Genomic DNA, 23934 nt, shown 5'->3' with positions numbered 1-23934 from the left:
CTAACGTGTGCGCGGCCATCTGACGCGGAGATCCGTGAGGACATCCAACTTCCGAAAACGGACCAAAAGTCTGTTTGGATTCCGGATGCGCCCCAGTGGCTGTTAGACAGCCACAGAGGGCAGCCTTAGAGCTGCAATGTAAACATTGCAGTTTTCTGGAACTGCAATGTTTAACCCCTTAAGACCGCAGCCAAATGTACAAGTTGTGAACAGAACAAAACGTAAACAAAACCTGGCATTTGCACTATATGTCTGTCCAACCGTAATTCACTTCTTTCATATTAAATGCACCCCCCCTTATTATATATATCATTTTATTCAGGGGAAACAGGGCTTTCATTTAACATCAAATATTTAGGTATGGAACATAATTTAATATAAAAAATATATAAAAAAATGGGAGAAAATAAGATTTTTTTAAAAATAAAAATAGTTCTACGTGACATTTTAACTGTGGATGTCAAAATACTGTTTGCTTTTACTGCAATACAGTACACATATTTGTATTCAGCAATGTCTCACGTGTAAAACAGTACCCCCTATGTACAGGTTTTATGGTGTTTTGGGAAGTTACAGGGTCAAATATAGCGTTAGTATTTGTGTGTGAAAAATGCAAAAAAACGCCAATTTTGGCCAGTATTTGTGACTAAGTGGCTACTAAAAAGGACTGGACATACCCCATTTGCAATACCTTGGGTTGTCTACTATTGCAAATGTTATGCCATCATAGGGGTAATTTTCATTCTTGGGCTACCATAGGGTCACAAAGGCAACGTAAGCAATCTGGCGAATTTTAATGTGAAAAAAATGAAACACAAGCCTTATATTTGACGCTGTAACTTTTGAAAACACCATAAAACCTGTACATGTGGGGTACTGTTGTACTCGGGAGACTTCGCTGAACACAAATATTTGTGTTTCAAAACAGTAAAAAGTATTGCAGCCATAATATCGTCCGTGTAAGTGCTGTTTGTGCGTGAAAAATGCAAAAAACGTCACTTTTACTGGCGATATCATCGTTGTAATACATTTTACTGTTTTGAAACACTAATATTTGTGTTCAGCGAAGTCTCCCGAGTAAAACAGTACCCCCCCCCATGTTCAGGTTTTATGGTGTCTTGGAAAGTTATAGGGTTAAATATAGTGCTAGCAAATTAAATTCCCTATACTTTCGGCATGGGTTGTCAGGCAGGTCCCGCTAATTGTAATTAATTAGGATACCTAATTATGTAAAAATAATACATAAATATATGTGAAGAATTAATATATATATATATATATATATATATATATATATATATATATATATATTTATAATTTTTTAAATGTTTTTATATATAAATATATATATAAATATATATATAGTGATATATACGTATATATTTATGTTATATATATATTATTTCGTTCTACGTGTATTTTGATATAAATATATATATATTAATATCACAATACAGTTAGAACGTAATAACACATCTATATATTTTTTAATTATTTTTAAATATTTTTTGAATGTTATTTTTTTTACGTATTTACATATTTTTATTATATTGTATATAAATATATATATAACAATAATTATAAAAAATAATCAGTATCACTCTACGTGTAATTTGATTATATATATATATATATATATATATATATATATATATATATATATATATATATATATAGAACATGGGGGGGGTTGCACTCACCTGAACATGCTTAAATGGGGTGCTGCTGGGGGCCATATTATACAATAAACAATACACAAGAGCCAGCACACTCTCCTACCTACTAAATAGCAACTTCAATTTTGACAGATTTTATTAGTTTTTAAAAGGTTTTTTTTTTTTTTAAAACACCTTATCTAGGCAAAAAATAATGGGGATTTAGTTACATTATAGGATCATACATTGCATAAGCCTGCCACAACGTCAATGTACCCCATCTTTGGCAGGTCCTACTCTCACAGTCTAATGTCTGCTCTTATGAGATTAACCCACTTACTTGGGGAAAAAATTCCATCTGAGGCTCTCTGCAGTACAAGACTAAATAGCGACCTGAGATGAGGCACCTGTCACTGGGGGGCCGGGCATCCCCCCGACCGCGATCTGCAGCGGGCGATTAGCGCCGGCCATTATAGCGAGGACGTACAATTACGCCCGCTGGCGTTTAGAGCCGGCTCCTGCAGGGCGTAATAGTACGTCCTCCGGATTTAAAGGGTTAACATTGCAGCACCAAATGCAAAAGGGTCACAGCACCCAGACCACTTCAATTAGCTAGCTGGGTGCCTACAGTGTCCCTTTAATATCGAAAACACATACACCTCAAATCCTGGGTTTTGTTTTAGTCAGAATTTGTACATGTAACGGACAGTTTCGCCCACAAGAGGATAAAAACCGTTTAGGCGATAATCCCCTTTCCGATAGACCAGCAGCTACTGCAATCACCAACCTCCCGAACTCCAAACTGCACATATTCACCAACTCCCGAACCCGAGACACACGAACCCCGGAAGCAGCCGAATAGGAAAAGCCCTACAAACAGCTTACACTCCTGGCAATCGGCATACAGTCAAATTCCCCCCAAGAATGAGACGACACTTCACTTTGAGGGTTAGAACAGGAACTACAGATTTAGTCACACACTGTCTTATAAAGGATTCTCCCATGCAAGGGAGGGATTTACAATACACCAATCACACAATAGTTACATCCCACAGATTCCCTCCCCTTAGCCTGGGAGGTAATCCAATTATACATACATTTTAAAACATACTTTTTACCCAACTTTCATAACTCTAAAACCATACATCACATTCACATAAAAAATACATATTCACAATCAAACCATTCAGGGGAACAACATATTAAAAATGGCATGAATCAGACCAGGGGTTCAAAAGTTAGTAAAGTATCTTTTAAAAACCCCTGCCAGCATGGCTTTCCGGCCCAGACCAGTTTCAGAGTCTTCTATCCTGGAGATAATTGAGAAGTAATTCAATTATCTCCCAGGACAGAGACAAGACTCCATTATGCACATGGTGAGCACAAAGCATTAAAATACTATAAAATACACAAAGTCACATTTTATACATAAAACACAGACATGTCACATATCCCCAGATAGCTGGGATCTGAGCGCACAAAACTACCAAATAGCGCTCAGATCCTATTCACACAGTTCAATTGCCATGGAGCCGAAGTCTTTAACTACACGAATGGGCTCCATGGCATAGCTATCTGGGTTAACACATTCACATAAAGTCGGGTCCATAGTCCAAGCAGCCCCCTCCAAGGACACGTGGCGAGGTCGGTTTCGCCACAGTACAGTTGACTCCATCCTTAAGGCGTTAAGATATTTTTGAGTTACTAAAGTTTTGCCGAATTGGCTCTGGTTCTTGATAGAATGGATTCCCCTCAAACTATAACTTTAGCCAAATACAACCTATAGCAGCTGACTTTTAGAGCATGGTTTGGATCTGTATTTTTACTTTAACATCAGTTAGATAATGCAATCATTAATAGTAATCTCTTTTTTGCAGGTTTATCTATTGCATATTTTATATTTATTTTTTTATATCAAAATAAGTTCTTTACGAAGAGGCTGCTTGAACAAACCTAATGCATTCTGCTATATTTGTGGCAAATAGAATCTGCAAAAACAGTGAAGCTTGGAGACCAAGATAAGTCTCTGGTTCCTCAAAGTTTACAAAACCTGTGTAGAGTGCTCACAACAGTGGAAACCTGGACAAAGGGAAAAAATCTAAATGCCTATGGTGTGGAGAGCCGCAAAACCACCATAATGATTATTTTTTTGTTGTGAATGTGAAAAGGTTCAATTGCTACAAGAAACAAATGGGAGCATCCTGATTTGGAATCAGCAAGGTGACCAGTGCCACACAGTACAGATGTTCCCACAACAGTTTACCTTACTGCCTGGGCTTCTATTGTCAATACTGAAGAAATGCAGGACTTGGGTTGTAGCACAGGGGGCAGCAGTGCACTTGAACATAAAGGAAGTTTTTCAACACCTCTGAATTTCTCCCCAAAAGAACCTAATGATCTGATACAAGACCCCAATCTGTCAAAAGCAAGAAACTGAACTTTAAGCGTCCAGGGTAAACTCCCTCCCCTCCAAAAAAACAAAAATAAACCTACTGAAGCAGGAAATATCTGCTTATTTATTTGCATGTTAGTGGACTGAATACAACCCCATCAGGTATTTGTATGATTTGAGGCATTTTGCATGCGATTTGTGTGTAGTGTATGCCTGGTTTTTACATTTTACGTTTTCCAATGAGGCATCCATTATCTCAAAGATTAGAGCCAATCTAGAAAAAAATAATGCCATATTCAGAATCAGCAACACAAAGATTAGCCTATAATTGATATAATACCATTGGCAAGAAAATCAGTGTTGACCTAGGTACATGTGTATGTATGTATATATATATATATATATATATATATATATATATATATATATATATATATATATATATATACACACACACACACACACACACCCCCCGTTTAACCTCTTAAGGACACATGACAGAAATATTCCGTCATGATTCCTTTTTATTCCAGAAGTTACAATCTTATCTGGACATCTAGGGCAAATTTCCATAACTTACTTGTTATCAACCTTTGCTGCATACAGTTTGTTTTTCTCCACAACCACCGGCTTCTCCTCTGTCGTGCTATAATGTAGGAGCATCTCCTCCATAACAACTTCCAACTTGTGCAGTTCCTGCCAGGGCTGGAAAACAAAGTGACCAGGATGACAAGCCACCGACACAAACACGTCCATGTGTTCACCGGGCTTGGGTAGCTGTAAGGGTGGAGGCAAATCCAAGGAGGGAGACACAGACCTTTCATCTTCAAGAGGCCTTTTTGTTGTAGTACTTTGTTCTTTGCGAGATCCTGTCTGTGTAAGTCCTTGAGGATGTGAACCTGCATCACCTCTGCCTTTTAATGAACTGCCTAAACCAGGGTTTATGTTGATAAACACGTCTTTTTGATTCTTCCACAACTCTTCATTTGTGATTAAGCGGTTTATGCTTTTTTCAGGATCTAGACAGTTCTTTGAGGCAAATAGAAAAACATGCACCATGCCACTTGTTTCATCTATTTTTTCGACCTGCACAAAAGCAGATTCACAAATTATTAGTTTTTTTTAATTTCATTTTAGAGATTGTCTTTTGAAATAAGCGGATCATATGCAGACAAAAGGTTAATACATTTTCTTCCCTGGATCGAACACTTTTCTTAAAAAGCACTCAAGACAGAAAAGGAATATTACCACACCATATAAGCGATGTCTGAAAGAGACATTGTAGACACTATAATAATTTTACCTCATTGAATAGGTTATAATGCCTGGGGTTCTGATTCAATGTTAAATTACTTTTGAGCAGTTTAGCATTAAATAAGGGCACCTGGTCACCCACAGGCTGCCTCTGCCACTGGAGCTATGGGTAAGATAGAGATTACACACTCCCTTCTAGCCATATCAATTCATCCCAGCAATAGTCAGCTGACACGCATAGCCAATTAAAACCATCAACTGCTGCTCAGGACAATGCTTCCTCATTAACCCAAATAAAAAAATAAATAAAAAAGTACAGAGGGGATAGGCTGCTAGTGACTTATTTAGCATGTCTGAATGTTGGGATTATGAAAGGGGGCTCCACACACTATAACCAGTTCAATAAAATGAACCAGTTACAGTGCCAGTTTAACTCCTGGAGTAAAAAAATAAATAAAAAAATTATCCCCTGTGGAAGTGCCCACTGTACACTGGTTACTCTAGAGTAGTGGTTCCCAAACCAGTCCTCATGCCAACCCTCTGCAGGATCCTTCTAAAGACACTTTAAGCACAACTGGGTAATCTCGTAGCTAAACAGAAAATAAAAATCCAATATGTTTTCCTCCGTTTATTTTAAAGGTCGTTAAAAAAAAATAATAAAAAAAAAAATAAATAAAGTTTTCCTAAACAACTTTGTTAGTCAGGGAAACCCCTGCTGGTCATTCAAAAAAAAACAAAAAACACACCCAAATAGGGAGGATGCGCTGAGGAGAAGCTGTAGCACCACTGGTCGTCTGTTACCAGAATGCTGTGTGTCCTGACTGCAAAATATGGAGTTCCATTGAGGGCCTTAATAATGAAGGAGAAAGATGCCATCAATTAAACTTAACTTATGCGTATTCATCGAAATGTGCCACTTACCTTAATGCTACATTCAGAGCAGTTCAACACTGTATTTCTCAACCAAAGCACAGCATCTGGGGTCCAAGTACCAATGTTGAGTGGAAGATCAGCTAAACAGCATCTAAGTGCCTGTAAAATGAACATAAATCAATATGCTACATACATACATTGTATGAAAGAACAACAATTCCAGCATTGCAACATGTGAATGCTACTGTAAATCAATACATATTTGAGATTTAAATAGTAATCTGGAAGATTATTTGCAGGGGTGTATAACCTCAGCTAGCCAGCAGTTGTGCAAGAACATGAACCATAAGTCATTTTAAGGTTATAAAATAGCTAATGACACATAACGGTTATATAGCAACACAAATTCTCATGACACAGTTAAAGAAAAGAAAAAAAAATACCCCCACCCCACCAAATAAGTTGTTTAGGAAGGATTTGAGTAGTTAATCAACTTTAGCTTAATGAAGCAGCTTTGGTGTATAGATCATGCCCCTGCAGTCTAGTCTCACTGATCAGTTTTGTAATTTAGGAGTTAAATCACTTTTATGCAGCCGTAGGCACACCTCCCTCTAATGTTTACACTTAATTTACTGCAAATTCGATTTAATTTTACAATTCCTTATCTCCTGATCTGTAAAAAGCTTGCATCCTGTATGTAATAAAATTTTGATTTACAGAGCAAGAGAAAAAAACTTTTAAAGTTACATCTGAATGAAAATGAAACATTTTTGTTTTCATGGAGGCAGTGTCAGTCACAGCCTGGGGAGGTGTGGCTAAGGCTGCATAAACAGAAAACAAAGTGATTTAACTCCTACACGGCAGTGCATTGAATAGTGAAACGCCAGGCGCATGATCTATACACCAAAACTGCTTCATTAAGCTAAAGTTGTAGTGGTGACTATAGTTTAACTTTTTTTTTTGATTGAGGCAAACCATTAAAGTTACATTTTCAAAGTATATTTGCTTTATCTTCCTTGTAAAACTTCAGCATCAGCCTCTAAATGTCACATTCATTTGAATACGTTTAGCCAATTTGACTTATTAGTTTTAATTAATTGCCAGATAAGAAACCTAAATTGAACAGATTTTTTGCTTTTAAAAAAAAAAAAAAAAGAGTACATTTCCAAATGACTGTATTCAACCTATTATAGCCTTCAATTCAATGTGTTGCATAGCTGAAAAAAAGAAAGATGTCCATTAAGTTCAGCCTCACATCTGTTTTTGCTCGAAGCAAACAAGTGGGCTATGGCACACTGCTTCAAAACCATTCCGTTCATGTTCTGCTCGAGTACCTGAGGTGAGATTGAAAAGATATCACGCAGAAATTGCGGTGGAATTTCTCTCAGTTCAGAAACTTTCACAGAAGCAATTGTTCCAGAATCTAGAAATTTAACATCCAGAGCACGACTGCTGTGGACACTGGTTATCTGCAAGATTTAAAGAAAAGAGAATTAAACAGTCATAACTTAAAAGCAACCCATAAAAGAAAAGTTCATAATTATCCAAGTATAGTCCATGGAACCATTTAAATATTTCAGTCAATTCCACATTGTGACCTAATTGCCATTATTCGCAGTAACGCATCAATTTGTTGGCACTTTACACTAGCTAGTGATAATATGCAAATTGTTTGTGAGGTTTGCAAATAATGCTGCACTAGGAATCATGGTAATGTGGAGTAATGAAGAAGCGTTGAATTGTCTAAGAGGTTCTCTGACAGCTCAATGCCATTACTCTGTCCCTTGCATCTGCATACATTAATTCGACTTTGGAAAGTCCCATTTGGGCACAGAAACTCGAGAAATCCTGTTTCAACAACTATCCCAGAGTTTCCAGCTTGACATGCAAATGAGCACAAGCAGGAATTGTGCTCCAGACCTGATGCACAACAGTTTTGGAATGCACACATCCAAATGCTTCACAAAGGAAACCATTGAATTCAATGCTTTCCTATGAGCTGCCTCATCACGTGATCAAGTTTTATTTTGTTAATGCAGCACAAGCACTTCCAGTGACTGTCTAGAAGAAGTGTGTTTAATCCTTCAATGTAAAAATTGCAGTTTCTACAAAGATTTACAGTTTAGGCAATAACCTTGACAGTTTCCATCTTATGCACACTTTGATGTTCTATTTAATTTTTTCAAATTCTCTTACTTTCTGCTTTGGTGACCCGTTATTTTTCTTTTTCATCTCTCTTACATCATTTGTGTTTCAGAGACAATGTGATCTCTGTATTGCAGTTTTGTTTTATTTTTTCATAGTAACCCTGTTATGAATATTATACATTTGTGCCAACTTATTGGTATACATTTATTTTACACCAGTTATCTATAGACTTTGATGTTGTGTGTCAATATCTGTTCTTGGCCAGTAAAAATGTTAATACGTTTATGGAGAACTATGTATGCACAGTATTTTGGGATCTTGCTGATGAACCTACAAAACACAGATATAACATAACTGTGATATTGTTGGATAAGTGACAAACGCAAATTATCGGTTGCACTCACAGAATAAAGATGGTTAAAGCGCCGTATGGGTGCCGCCCACGATATCAACTTTATTTTGTGAGTGCAACCGATAATTTGAGTTTGTTACTTATCCAACAATATCAAACCATGTTATATTTGTGTTCTATAAGTTTATCAGCAAGATCCCAAAATACTGTGTATACATATATCTGTTGTAGTTGGTTACCATCTTGGAGGCTGTGTACCTACAAGCTAAGTTGTATTTTATTATTATTTTTATTTCACTGGTGTCAGGTGGAATTGTCACAATATGGAGAACATCTAATTTTGGGCATTGTTGATTCCGGTTTCCTTCCCCCCCCCCCCCCCCCCCCAAACACCCCTAATTCTACCCAATGCTTTACTAAATCATATGGATTAAAGACTTATATAAGTGATATCTAAGAATTACTGAACACATCTTTAGTGAACTTGCCAATTACATTAATCCATGAGAAAAACCAAAAAATATATAAATACAGAACACAGTTTAAACATCAGCCTCACCTCCACACGTGCCCATTTCCCCTTGCAGTGAAATAGGCAGATTTTTCCACAAAATGGGAGCGATACGAACAAGTCTGATGTGACGTGCTAATAAGTAAAATAAAAAGAGGGAATAACATTTATCAAACAAGTATCATCACAATGACATTAAATAAACGTGGACTATCACTAGAGAACTTTAAACAGTCTCAATTCTTCTCATTTACCTGTCAAGTTGTACGACTAGTAAACAGGGTACCTAACATCTCCGCAAAGTGTCATCTTTGATTTGCCCTGCTTGAGGATACGACCCCCCAAAAAGGTAAACCACCTCAGTTGAGCAGACTCATTGGGTTCATTGTCCGCATGCTGATGCCAGAACTGAGCGAGACATCAGTCGCTCCATTCCAGTAATGCCCAGCCAGCATTAGTTAGGGAGCAACAACAACAGTACACCACTATGCATGGAGAACAGAAGGACTGGCTGTGGGAGGTCTCTTCTGCTCTCCTCTTCCCAGTGATACAGTGTATATGCTGAAAAATTGACCGGTGGGAAACAAATATTTATAAAAAAAAAAATTATCCCAATCTATCTATTTGCTAATAAAACAGGCAGAATGTTATGCATAAGCTGTAACAAGCATGACCGGTAACCTTTAAATTCAACTCTTGTGCTAAAGTTTAAAATCCATTTTACATTTCTGATAATTCAAACTTTAGTTAATAATCCTTAGACACAGTTAAAGATTTATTATGATTTCTACGTTTAAGAAGCAGGAAGAAAAAGATCTAGTGGGATTCATATAAATCAAATCATTTGGCTGCCAGGATAACTTTCCAGCCCCCATAACCTCTACAGTCGACTGAGGTTGTGACAATGATACTAGTGCTAGTCTCATGGTAAGATGACAAAGTTTTAATGCAGTGTGACTACTTCCCTGTGTCTAGAGGGACATAAGTGTCGAAGGCTCTTCATCTGGTCTTCTCCAGTAGGAGAATCTGGATTGTTCAGTAGAAGAAAGTAGGGCCACACAGGACTGTGCTCATTGGCTGATAGGGTCAGCTGAGAACAGTCCTGCATTAGACAGACATGCTTTATTCTACATAGCCATCTGACTTGGTATGCAGGAGAAGAAATCCAGGAGGAGGTAGTGCATGCGAACATAAACTTAAGATCTCTGGGCACAGATGTAACTAGGCAGGAAGGGCAATGGGCAGATGTCTCTTTCGACATGTCCTGCAGGAGAAGACTGCTTGCAGAGGATGTGACTACAGGGCATGAGCGGAACCCAGGTAAGTTGTCAAAACCATGCTGTTTTATATCAGACTGTGAAACAGTGTCAGGGTAGTTCTGGCACCAACACCACTACATCAGGCTGTGGTTATGGTGCTTGGAATGTTCCTTATATAGTCTACTACGTGACAGATAATGGATAAGTTTCATGAAGCGGTTCTGGGACAAGCAAAAACCCACTATAATTGTACAGTTCCTATACAGTTGTATCAGAGACACTATATTCAAGAAACCGCTTATTTGTAGTTCTGCAAACAGAAAATTCAAATATATACGGACATGTGGTCATACACTTTAAGGACTCATAGCCAAGTAAAGCACATTTAACCAATTCTTACACAAAACAGCTTACTTTAGAGTTGAATTCAGCGTTTATCTTCTGTAACGTCTCGCAGAGTTTGCCCAGTCCCTTTGAAGGTACTTGACAAAACAGGGTCCCATCAGAACAAACATTAGTCACAATCACATTTGTGTAAGTTGCATTTGCCTACAAAAAAACAAAACAAAAACTATCAAATGGAAAATTGAATGAGCTTCAAATCCTTATTTATATGATACAGTCTAATACAGGCCACAAAACATTTTTGCATACATTTTTAACCCCTTAAGGATCAAACTTCTGGAATAAAAGGGAATCGTGACATGTCATGTGTCCTTAAGGGGTTAAAAGCCGTTTTTGCCCCAAAGTATTTAAAATATATAATATAAACAAATATAATATATACAAATATTTTCTACACTGTAAGCCAGGGCTTGACAAATTTGTTTGGAATATAGGAGCCTGCTAAAAAAGTTAGGAGCCAGTAATTTTCAACAAGAAAGTGCAATTCTTAAAGGGACACTATAGTCACCAGAACCACTACAGCTGGATGTATTTTTTTCTGGTGTCTAAAGCCTGTACCTGCAGGTGTTTTAGTTTAAACACTGCCTTTTCCGCAAAAAGACAGTTTACATGACGTGCTAATAAGTAAAATAAAAAGAGGGAATAACATTTATCAAACAAGTATCATCACAATGACATTAAATAAAAGTGGACTATCACTAGAGAACTGGCAAATCCCAGACGCAAAGTACAGATAAGCAACTGCAAACTTAAAGATTCCAAATAAGTGCATTATTAAATTCTCCACAGTAAAACTAAAATTAAGCAACCCACAAAAAACAAACAAATACAAAACAAAAACTAGGAATAGATACACACAATATAAAGATGAAAGACAGCATGGTGTTCCACATAAAAATGCTCCTTGTGACGTTAGTCTCCATCACTGGGACCCTTTAAACTCTGCCCTTCTTTCTGGCAGCTATTTTAATAACTGTTGGCCACCATTTTCCCCAGACTACATCTTGGCCTGGGATTATATGTGACAGTTTGCTGTTGGGAGTTATGGAATAGTCTGCATCTTTGGCACCTTAGGATTTACTAGATGTCTCTAATGTTTAAGTCACCCTATGCCCATTATAGATGAAGGATGTGTTTTATTTGTTCAATGTTTTGTGTGCTCTCCTGCCCTGCTGATGCTTTCTTCAAACTTGGTGGATTTAGATGTGGAGCCTGTACAGTGCCATCAGTTGGTAGCAACTGTAACGAGCCCTACCTGAATAGCAAGACTCTGTAATTTGCATATTTTGGTAGATTTGCATATTATGGTTTCTGCAAGCAGGTGAGATATATTGTTGGTTATTTTCTGTCACCGTAAGTTTGATGAAATGAGCATCTCAGTCTCCCCGAAAGGAAGTGACAGCTAGGAAGCGGACTGGGCAGAGGTACTTAGATGGAGCACGGGAGCGCTGTCACTCTCCTTTATTCTGTCATCTTTAAGATGACGTTTCAGCATGCTGAATAGAAATTTTCATTAGAACAGTTTGTTTTGGTGTTATCCTCCTGATGAAAGTTCCCATGAATGTAAACATAGAATTTTTTAAGGATGACTGAATAAAAGCAGTATATTTATGCAGAAGACATAGTGCTTGTTTTAATTATGACCACATTACCAAGGTGAAAAAGGAGCACTGTACACCATGATTTATAAAGCAATGAGTGCATGTCTTTCAAAATTGAAAGACTTAAAGATAGATACAAATTACGTGTGAAAGGCATAAGATAGACACTTTCCATTTAGGACACAGATCACAGCTAGTACCAGGTTATTTACCCTCAACTGTACATTCAGAGATTTATCACACCATTCTCTTAGACAAGTTGCATTAATGTTGACATCGTCGTCTCCTGATGTGTCATAAAGAACCACAAGAGGCTTTTCTGTTTTTTGCAGAATCTCTACAGCAAGTATCTTCCCACAAGCTTTGGTCTCCACTGCCTTTACTAGTACAGGTTCGTCACAGAATGCCTCCAGACCTAAAAAACAAAGCAGAACAATTCCTTTTTTTTTTATAAATTCCCTAACTGCATGCATCATGACATCATCCATACAAATATTTCCTGTAATTAACAAGGATTAATGCACAGTTCACCTCCGTGCCATTTGGGTACCCTAATTTTAGGTAGAACCGGGACATTTCCCTATCTACCTGAAGTTAGTGAGTTACACTGAATGGCAGCTGATACCATTTTAATGTCCTAACACAGAAAACCTCCCCTTAAAGGAACATTCCAAGCACCATAAACACTACAGAGCACGCTTGATTTGTTACCTGGGGTTTACCAGGCACCACTACCTGCATCTATTACAGAAAAAAAGCTATCAGTCAATGAGTCAGGCTTGGGGGTGCATTGACAGAGCTACTAGCTGAAGCACTGCAGGAGGGGCAACGTAAGCTCCAAGCAGGTGTTTCTGGCTCTTCGATGGGAAGAGGCAAGGAGCAGCACCCAGCAGACCCCAAATAGTCAAACCATTAGGAAAAAGACTCAAGTCATCAAGCATTATCCTTTCACACATCTCTTATTGCTGTGGATACAAAAAAAGGCTGAAGAAAAAAAGATTAAAAAAACCCGAAAAAATAAAAAAAACACAAACTATTTCAAGCAATTTTTAGTATTGCCACATTGAGGGATAAGTGGGTGGAAGAATCCTTTGCTTCAAAAGAAGAATCTGATATCTCCTTGATTTCACAAGCTGTTACGCCTCCACATTAAACTTATATTCCTGAATAGTCTTTTTCGGTCTATGAAATAAATCAAACGTCAAAATACAGATTAAGGAACAGCGCACACACAATAAAAGTTTTACATTTTATAAGGCTACTTAAAAAAACACTTATCTCAGCAATTCTGGGGATTCAGAATTATGTCTTTTTTAAAATCACATTTATTTTGCATTAAATATAGTCACAATGCTACAGATTAGATACACTTTAGTTCATTTAGCACTAGTATTTTGTCTCCCATGTTAAAATTAGTGTAGGGCCTGTTGCGTAGTGGTGGCTTAACACGTTACGGCGGAACTGAAGATTTTAAGTAGCCTTGTAAAATGTAAAACTATTTTTACATGTGCGCTGTTCTTTAATCTGTATACATTTTGGTTTCCGTGGAAGAACCATTGCTGAGAAATGCATGTTCCAGATATGCCCCCAAATTACCTTATTTCTCATCCTCAAAAACAAGACATGCTAGCTAGAGGTACCCTGGTCATATTTCTCTGCAATTGGGAAAATCACCTTACAATGGTATACACTCTTACTTGGGTTCCTGGTTTCCTTTCCAGCTGGAGAAGACATCCAAGCTTCTGTAGGGCTGCAGAAGCTAGAAGTCGATCCTGCCAGTTATTTATTAGTTGAGATCATCAGCTGACCCATTTCAGCCAGTGAATGAAATTCTGTACATAGGGATATGCACAGATTTGACTTTGGCTGCCCTGGAATTCTTGGACTGATGAGGTTCCAATAGCTGAGCTCCTGCAGCAGAGGGCTAAACTAGTTATGTGCAGCATTTTACAGGGAACACGCATACACACTTCAAGCAAAATCACTAAAGTAGTAATGGTGCTTGGAGTAACCCAACCCATCTACATAGGTTCTTATGTGGATGGAAATGTTCCCTTAATGTCTATAGAGCTGAAAATTCTACTGAACTTTAACACAAAATAAAAGGCAAAAATGTTCTACCATACCTGCTAGCTTGCACTTCGATGCTTGGAATGGAAGCGTGTAAAAAGATCTATCCAGCCTTCGCACTTTGCTGTGCTCAATGACTTCACTAAACCCATAATCCACATAACATACCTAAAAACACAGCATTTTGTTTTATTATGTGGTTCTGATAATAGGCAAGACTAATCTGAGGATTGAACAGTTTAAATCAGTAGTTATTAGTGCCTGAATATAGGTCATCTCATTGTATATTCCCAGAGGAGAAAGGAAGAAAATAATATAATATGTGGCTGGAGAAGGGGATTGGCTCTAAACACCTGTGATATGACAGACTCACAATAGCAATATCAGCACAATTTATTGGTTTCACAGACAGAAAATATGTTAATGAGGAGAAACCCAAATATAAAAATATTAAATATTTGCTGGAAAAATAAAAGAAACACTTATTTGGTGTTGTATGAATTTTTAGTAAACGTTTGTTTTACTACATTTTTCAAGCATTAGTTACAAATACAAGGAATTTTGCTGAACTGGTGCAATGTAGTTCTGTAATGCTGCGTATTCCCACTTTAGCCAATTAATTTTCACTGCATGAATTAGATCGCACGTCTATAACCATTCTAATGTAATTTGTACTATTTCGAGAGTGAGCCCTTATCACATTTTAAATAATGTACTTTAATGATAGATGTAGTTTTTATTCACTAGTAAGAAAGTTTTTGTGGCTAAACTGCACCACGGTAACACACCATACTTCTGGCCCTATAAAAGGCACCAAAATCTGAATTACCATAACTACTTTCTACAACTGGAAAAAAAGTATGTGTGTGAGGGGTGAGTGGTTTTCTATTCTCTTTTGGTATTAAGAAAATGTTGCCAGTTATCATAACAATGTGAAACACTTGCAAGCCGATGGCTGCAGGAGAAAACAAACAAAAAAAGTTCAGTCTACAGAAAATACTGCAGTCTCATCAACAAACCTTAGTGTTCTACTCTCGTGCACTAGTAAGAGTACAATGCCGATATGGGTAGCCGGCAGCTTAAGCGCCAGGAGCTTAAGAGAACTGGCAGGAAGAACATGGCAGGGGCCATGAGGGACAGGATCAGGTAAGTATAACTCATCTTCCCCTGCAGCCACCGGACTGCCAGCAAAGCAGTCACCATAGAGATTCTTTGCAAGTTATGTAAAGACCCAAGATAGTGACAGAGCTGCTTTAAGACAAAATAACATGGTACATCTATAGCAACAACATGGCACTCTAGAGTTCCTTATTCTAAATGCTGGAATAGGGCCAACAAAAGTGCAATTTAATATTTTTAAAAGAACATTCCAAAGCCCTACATCACTTCAACTTGCCTACATTTAAAGGCAGAGAGGCACAGAAACATAACCAAAAATCTACCACTTTAATTGAATGTAGGGATTTAGAATGTTGGAGTTTTCCTTTAATAACCCTTTAAAATCAGTCACTTTATAGTTTTTCTTGTATACACACACAGACAGAATATTATTTTCAAGTTTCAAGCATACTGTATTATGTACAGGATGCCTGCACACTTCTACCATATCACTTTGTAAGAAACAATAGATGACATTTGACATTTCCAAAGAGGATGAACCAAGCTTCTCAATAAGACAGGCTGTTCTTCATACACAACCACAATACTAAAATATTTTACTATCCTTTTAGGTCACAGAATTTGAAGACAACACTGGTTCATTTACATAGCTAAGAGTAGAATTACCGATTTACCTTTACTTTGTTATCATCAACTGAATATATCTGAGCCCGAAGCCATGCTTCTTCCTCTGCTTTTACAGCCACGAGCTGCCCTACTTTTAAGGATCCAACTTTACCAGGTGACAAAGTTTTACTGTAAAACTCCTTCATGTCATCTTCCATGCGCTCTTGTGCAGCAGAGTAGTCTTGACCAACATATCTAATGAATACAAATAAATAAAGAAAGACATTTGGCAGATGTTTTAAAAAAAAAAAAAAAAAAAAAAAAAAAAGCACACAGTTTTTTTGAGCTATGCAAAATTCTTTACTTCTTAACATTATTTAGACCCAAGATATGTACTGTATGTAGTTAAAGAGACACTCCAGGCTGAAATAATTCATTTTAAATGCATTATTTTGTACTGCATTATTATATAAAGAATACACATATAAAAGCATGCAAGAACAATCAAAAACACAAGCTGAAGATATCCACTACTGAAGTTGCTGCATTTGCAATAATTTAGGCTAAATAAACTATTAAAACGCAAACAAAAACCAACAAAAATTGTACTGATGCCTGGATCGTTTCTTTAAATATCAGAAGGTGCCATCCACTCAAATCCATATGCGGTGACCATATGGGTCACTTTGAGAAAATGGTTCATTTTACTATAGAAAATGGCAGGCAAAGAAACTTTGTTGGGTGACACGTATAATGAGCTTCTATTCATTTCCATTCACTTAGAACAGAAAGTTAATAGAAGGCCATTTTGAATTTTGATTCTTGGCAGTAGCTGGTTATTCTTGATTACAAAAAGTATATCAAAGCTAGTAAGCAACCCAATATTTTCACAGCACCTATTTAAAAAAAAAAAAAAAATTAAAAAGTACACACTTACCGAATTACTACTTCATTTGTACTGTTTAGTTCCACAACTAGCACAGAGGGCGAGGCTTCAGAAGGAATAACTAATTTTGGCGGGGTAAGGTCAAGATCACATTCTTCTATTAAGTCTTCAGTGGCTGATTGTTTTTCCGCCCCGTCTTGTTGCACGTTTGAGACCGCTTGAGGGATGGACGAGCTACCAGAAACATTCATATTTTGGTGGTCTTGCGATGTGGTCTTTGCATACAGAATTGCTTTGTAAGGATTTTCACAAATTATGTCCACTGTGCATATATCAGAGAGGGATTCCAAGTTTTGGAGAACTTCATTAGGAAACTTCTTTTTGAAGGTGTCCTCAAAGACTTTGGGGAGTGCGTGTGACCAAAGGCCATTACTGTAATTATTCAAAATTTCAGAAATTTTCGGCTTAAGTTCAACGTCAGATATTGCGCCTACGGTTAGTTTAGTGGGAGTTGTGGGTTTTGCAAGACTAGAAGAGGCATTTAGCTTCACCTGATCGCTGTTTCGTTGAGGGGGAGACTTTGAGGTAGTTTGCTGCTTTCTCGTAGAAGGAAAAAGAATCATCTCAGTTTGACCACTGTTTACAATCTTCTGAGCCTATAAGCAAAATGGATTTACAAAAAATGTAAATTAAAAAAATCTAGAAGCAAAGTTTATGAAAGTCTAGTAAATGACCTGAAGTTTTTTTTAACAAGAGGTTTAAGGAATCAAAAGAGTTCTTAAATGTTACTTACATATAAGAAATCTGAGCAAAACACTACTTTTTCTTGCTATAATTGCCAAGTCTATCAAGGGTTTACAGGATAAGCAGTTAATGCTGCAGTTTAATTCATTACAACAGATGAGGGGAACTACTCAAATTGCTAGTAGCCACATCATGTCTGCTATATGTTTACACACTGCCTGGTTTACAGTTTTGTACTTTAGCTGTGCACTGACCTACTGAGCCATCGAGTACGCATATGTACTGCTGTGGCTTGGGCCTTTATGGAGGAATAGAGAGTGGGCCATCCTAGATGTGAGTGAAGTACACAATCTGTGAATGCTACTATTTTAGCAAACATTAAATATGTAACAATCCTATTTAAACTGGGATAAACTTGAAAATTGCGTACCTTTTATTTAATTATATTACAGTTCTTTATTGCAAACATTCTTCTACTAAACATCACTATTGTAAATTTTACATTCTCCTACTGTGCATCGTTATCCACGTCAACAGCTATATTAGCAAGATATTAGAAACCAATTATAGTCATTTGAAAAAGACACTTTCATGCAGTGTTTGTTTTGTGTTTTAAAACTTCAGAGTGAGCAAACATAAAAGAGGTTGACTTTGCAAGGTAAACCAAGTCTTCCATATGCTGTGCTAGGCAAATTTTTATTCCTAAACCAATTAAAGGATCACTACAGGGTCAGGAACACAAACATGTATTCCTGACCCTATAGTGTTAAAACCACCATCTAGCCCCCCCCCCCGGCCCTCATGCCTCCATAAATATAGCAAAATCTTACTGTATTCAAGCCAGAAGCTGTAAATCTGCATGCTGATTGCCAAAAAAAAAAAAAAAAAAAGCAGACTGCTGACATCATCAGTAGTGGTAGCCTGATCCAATCACAATGCTTCCCCATAGGATTGGCTGAGACTGACAAGGAGGCAGATCAGGGGCAGAGCCAGCACAGCCAGGGCCGGACTGGGAACTAAAATCAGCCCTGGAAAAAAATTCTATACCAGCCCAATAATGCGTCGCGCCAGAATAGTGTGCTGATATAGAGGGTGAAAAAATAACTTGAAATTGAAAACTCTTACTCCAACGAAGGAACGCATATAGGGCTTCAAAATAAACAAAAGAGCGCCTTTATTTTAAGTAGACCTACATTTGCATATAATCAATGTTTCAGTACAACTACTTTGGCCTATTAAGGACATTTTAGTAATGGTACTGAAATGCTGAATGTCTGCAGTTGCACAACCAAAAAGATGAAGTGATCTGGTTAATTTTGAAGTTCTATGGGTGCGCTCTTCACTTTGAATATGTTATTGTGCATGAGTATGCAACTAGCAACAAGACAGGGCCAATACGTGCTCATTACATATATATATATATATATATATATATATATATATATATATATATATATATATATATATATATATTAATGACATTTATGTGTGTATTATGCATATATAAATGTATATTACTATATGTGTAAATATTATAGGCATAATTATATGTTACTAATACACACATCAATATACATGCATATATATATATATATATGTGTGTGTGTATTACTGTCGGGATCAGATAAATTTACGTCTATTACCTTTACCTCGTTTAATGTATCTTGTCTCCAATTGTCTCCTTTTTTTCCTCTTACAGCGACCCATCTTTTACTTCATCCCAGTCCCTGGGTGTTTCTTTTTACCGTTCTCCATCCTCTGTATTTCTCTTTCCCCCCGCTCCTTTTGTGTTGTTCTTAGCCCCAGCCACTTTGTCTCTTTCTCCCCTTCCAAATCTCATCTGTGTGTCTCTTTCTAACTCCAGACTCTGTGTGCCTCTTTCTCTTCTCCCAGCCACTCTCTGTCTCTTTTTCCCCAGCCCAGCGTTGCCTCCCACAAATCTTGTGTCACTTTGTTCCCCTTCCCTACTGTATGTCTCTTTGTCCCCCCAAAAAACCTTCTGTGTGTCTCTCTTCCCCATCTCCTCCCTGTGTCTCTCTCTTACCCCTCTGTCTCTTTGTACCCCCATCCCCTGTGTCTCTCTATTACCCCATCTGTCTATGTGTCCCCCCTTCTCCTGTGTCTCTCTATTACCCCTCTCGTTGTCCCCCCAACCCCTATATCTCTCTATTACCCCTCTGTCTCTTTGTCCCCCCTTCCCTGGTGTCTCTCTATTACCCCTCTCTTTGTCCCCCCCATCCCCTGTCTCTATATTACCCAATCTGTCTATGTGTCCCCCCTTGCCCTATGTCTCTCTATTACCCCTCTGCCTCTTTGCCCCCCCCCCCAACCTGGTGTCTTTCTATTACCCCTCAGTCTCTGTGTCCCCCCTTCCCCTGTGTTTCTATTACCCCTCTATTTTTCTCCCCCCTTCCCCTCTATTTGTCTCCCCCCTTCCCCTCTATTTGCCCCCCTTTCCCCTCTATTTGTCTCCCCCTTCCCCTCTATTTGTCTCCCCCTTCCCCTCTATTTGTCTCCCCCCTTTCACCTCTATTTGTCTCCCCCCTTCCCCTCTATTTGTCTCCCCCCCTTCCCCTCTATTTGTCTCCCCCTCTTCCCCTCTATTTGTCTCCCCCTCTTCCCCTCTATTTGTCTTCCCCCTTCCCCTCTATTTGTCCCCCTCCTTCCCCTCTATTTGTCTCCCCCCCTTCCCCTTTATTTGTCTCCCCCCCTTCCCCTCTATTTGTCCCCCTCCTTCCCCTCTATTTGCCCCCCTCCTTCCCCTCTATTTGTCTCCCCTTTCCCCTCTATTTGCCCCCCCTTTCCCCTCTATTTGTCTCCCCCTTCCCCTCTATTTGCCCCTCCTTCCCCTCTATTTGTCTCCCCCCCTTCCCCTCTATTTGTCTCCCCCCCTTCCCCTCTATTTGTCTCCCCCTCTATTTGTCTCCCCCTCTTCCCCTCTATTTGTCTTCCCCCTTCCCCTCTATTTGTCCCCCTCCTTCCCCTCTATTTGTCTCCCCCCCTTCCCCTCTATTTGTCCCCCTCCTTCCCCTCTATTTGCCCCCCCTTCCCCTCTATTTGCCCCCCCTTCCCCTCTATTTGTCTCCCCCCTCCCCTCTATTTGTCTCCCCCTCCTTCCACTCTATTTGTCTCCCCCTCCTTCCCCTCTATTTGTCTCCCCCTCCTTCCCCTCTATTTGTCTCCCCCTCCTTCCCCTCTATTTGCCTCCCCCTCCTTCCCCTCTATTTGCCCCCCTCCTTCCCCTCTATTTGCCCCCCTCCTTCCCCTCTATTTGCCCCCCTTACCCTCTATCTGCCCCCCTCCTTCCCCTCTATTTGTCTCCCTCCCTTCCCCTTCTGTGTTCCTGCTGACCTTGTTACAGGAGGACTGAGGGAGGGGGCGGAGCTAACTACCAAGCTCCCTCGCGGTTCCCATAATTCCCAGCATGGACACATCATAGAGTAGTGATTACTCTATGATGTGGCTGAGCTGGGAATTATGGGAACCGCGAGGGAGCATGGTAGTTAGCTCCGCCCCCTCCCTCAGTCCTCCTGTGCTGACAGCTATGCTGCTGTCAGTATCAGTGAGTGTGCTGCTGGATCGCTTAGGCGGCTGCCCGGCACACTCACTGATACTGACAGCTGTCAGCACAGGAGAAGGGGCCGCCGGCCGCAAGGTGAGTAATCACCTCAGAGTGTGCCGCCGGACCGGCCACCCGGCGGCACCGACATGCGGCCGGTGGCCGCGGTTTTATTAAAATATAGGGAGCAGGGCTCCCTCTCTCCCTCCAGCCCCCCAGGTGCCGCGGCCTACCGGGAAATTTCCCGGTATCCCGGTGGGCCAGTCCGGCCCTGAGCACAGCCCTGGCCAATCAGCATCTCCTCATAGAGATTAATTGAATCAATGAATCTCTATTATTTTTATTATTATTTTTTTATTTATATAGCGCCAACAAATCTCTATGAGGAAAGTTCAGTGTCTGCATGCATAGGGAGGAGACACTGAATGTTTGGATGCATTCTAGGCAGCCATGACCCAGGAAGTGGTCAGTGAAGGTAGCCATCTGAGGAGTGGTCAGTGAAGTTATCACTAGGCTGCAATGTAAACACTGCATTTTCTCTGAAAAGACAGTGTTTACAGCAAAAGCCTGAAGGTAATGATTCTACACACCAGAACAAATTCAATGAGCTGTAGTTGTTCTGGTGACTATAGTGTCCATTTAAGTTAAGCATAAACACAGCGCCACCTGGAGCACTCAAATTTTGTCAATCTTTTAAACCCTACAGTTACTGGGACCTGCAGGCCCCATAAGAACTTCATTGAGATTAGGTTGTCGCAGTGCCCTTAATATTCCTTTGACTCTGCTGAATGTGTGTCAGGGGGAAGCTCAGAGTAAGAATTCACTTATTTCTTGGAAATTGTTACATGAAAAATTGTCTAATTCAGAATAATCTAAAGACAAACAAAAATAAAACACATACCGTGCAAAGGTGAGACCAACTGGGAATCAGCTTCAACACTTCATCTCCTATTTCTTGTTTGAAGTTCTCCTTGTACACCTGAGGCAACTTGGAAATCCAGATTCCATTGCTGTATTTGCTAAAGAGCTCTCTCAAATTGTTCTGAATTAAAGTAAGGTTGGGATGTAAATTGCCTATTGCAGGTTTGCCTCCATGAGTCTCATTGGCTAAAAGGAGTAAAAACAAGTTTATATTGCAACAGATATTTAACTTCTATCATTTTAGACTTTTGCAAAATGCTGGGCTCAAGAGAATGTACTTTAATGATGAAGTTATGGTGCCATGAGACCCCTCTAGGGGTCTAGAACGGTTTAACCCCAAAGTTGCCTCCAACGTCGATCTCATCTACCTCCACAGCGGATTACTGCTTCTAAATTTTCACATTCAGGAAGTGGAGAGTGCTGCCAGGCTGGGAGAAGGGCAGGGCACACAGTTTTAGTAAATGGGAAGTCATTAACTGACTGAAAGCTGCCTGCTCTTAAGTAACCAGTGACACCCCTGCCTGGCAGCACTCCACACTTCCTAAATGTGAAAATTCAGAAGCCGTAAGCCGCTGTAGGGGTAGTTGTGGCCGGTTTAACCCATGAAGGTAAGAAAACCTCCAGGGGCCTCATGACACCAAAGCAACTTCATCTAGATTAAGTTGTTATGGTGCCTCAAGGGGACTAAACGGTCTTTTTAATCCCTACGGGGATGCGTATGCAGGAGCCAAAAAAAAAAAAGAGTATGCATTCGCTCAGCAGATGCTTAAGTGTACTAAAAGCATTATTGAGCAATAAGAAGTATTTTACTATGCGTTTTATTGTGATGAAGAAATAAGGAACTATTGCTTTCAGTAAGTTATAGTTCTTTAATTGGATACACCTGCTGCATAGTCGAATGATAGGCACTCTGTGGGATTAGTACATTTAAAGAGGGGGGGGGGGAGGGGATGTTGGGATGTGTTAACCCCTGAAAACATATGATCATTTTAACCCAACATTCAGACAGTTGGGTCATAAGATAAATAACCCCTTGTCAATCATGACTAAAATAAAGTTAAGACCCATCCATTGCATAGCTACCTTTAATGCAACTATAAAACAAACAGGAGATATGGTGACTGCGCACACAGTAAATGATATCCTTGTATTGAATGAGATCCCTAAGTTCTGTAGGTAAAAGGAAAAACCTTCATAGGGTTATATATCTCAACAAAAATAAGAAGGACATAATTTGACTAAAGGTTGTAAAACATAATCAATAAACTGGGATAATGTAGACAAAATCGAATCTATCCCGGAAATAGATTCGATTTTATCTACATTATCCCAGTTTATTGATTATTTTTTACTACCTTTAGTCAAATTATGTCCTTCTTATTTACAAGATTCTATGAGCCTTTTAAAGATTTTAGAAAAACATGGGAAGATTATTAATCACGTGCGATGTTACCAGTTTGTATACCATAAATCGAACACTCTAAAGGTATTGAGGCAACTACTTTCTTTTTGAAACAGTCTAAGGAAATTTTAAATATACAAATTAATTTTATTATTAGGGGTATACATTTGATTCTTA

General features: G+C 38.9%; 1 protein-coding gene across 2 annotated transcripts in view; it reads right to left on the bottom strand.

Moving 5' to 3' along the window:
* TDRD7 (tudor domain containing 7) overlaps positions 1 to 23934 on the bottom strand; it is a 64263-nt gene that overhangs the window by 4452 nt on the left and 35877 nt on the right. For both annotated transcript variants that reach the window (XM_063455280.1, XM_063455282.1), the window contains exons 5-14: positions 22336 to 22541; positions 17183 to 17787; positions 16314 to 16500; positions 14577 to 14688; positions 12663 to 12865; positions 10859 to 10993; positions 9234 to 9320; positions 7509 to 7643; positions 6223 to 6333; positions 4628 to 5133 (exon numbers count right to left, since the gene is read on the bottom strand). In XM_063455280.1, coding sequence (XP_063311350.1) covers positions 4628 to 5133; positions 6223 to 6333; positions 7509 to 7643; positions 9234 to 9320; positions 10859 to 10993; positions 12663 to 12865; positions 14577 to 14688; positions 16314 to 16500; positions 17183 to 17787; positions 22336 to 22541 — 2287 coding nt within the window. The remainder of the gene's footprint in view (positions 1 to 4627; positions 5134 to 6222; positions 6334 to 7508; positions 7644 to 9233; positions 9321 to 10858; positions 10994 to 12662; positions 12866 to 14576; positions 14689 to 16313; positions 16501 to 17182; positions 17788 to 22335; positions 22542 to 23934) is intronic.

This window comes from Pelobates fuscus, chromosome 5 (assembly GCF_036172605.1).
Source record: "Pelobates fuscus isolate aPelFus1 chromosome 5, aPelFus1.pri, whole genome shotgun sequence".
Taxonomy (NCBI): domain Eukaryota; kingdom Metazoa; phylum Chordata; class Amphibia; order Anura; family Pelobatidae; genus Pelobates; species Pelobates fuscus.
The sequence above is the reverse complement of the archived record's forward strand: the minus strand, read 5'-3'. Positions and strand labels throughout refer to the sequence as shown.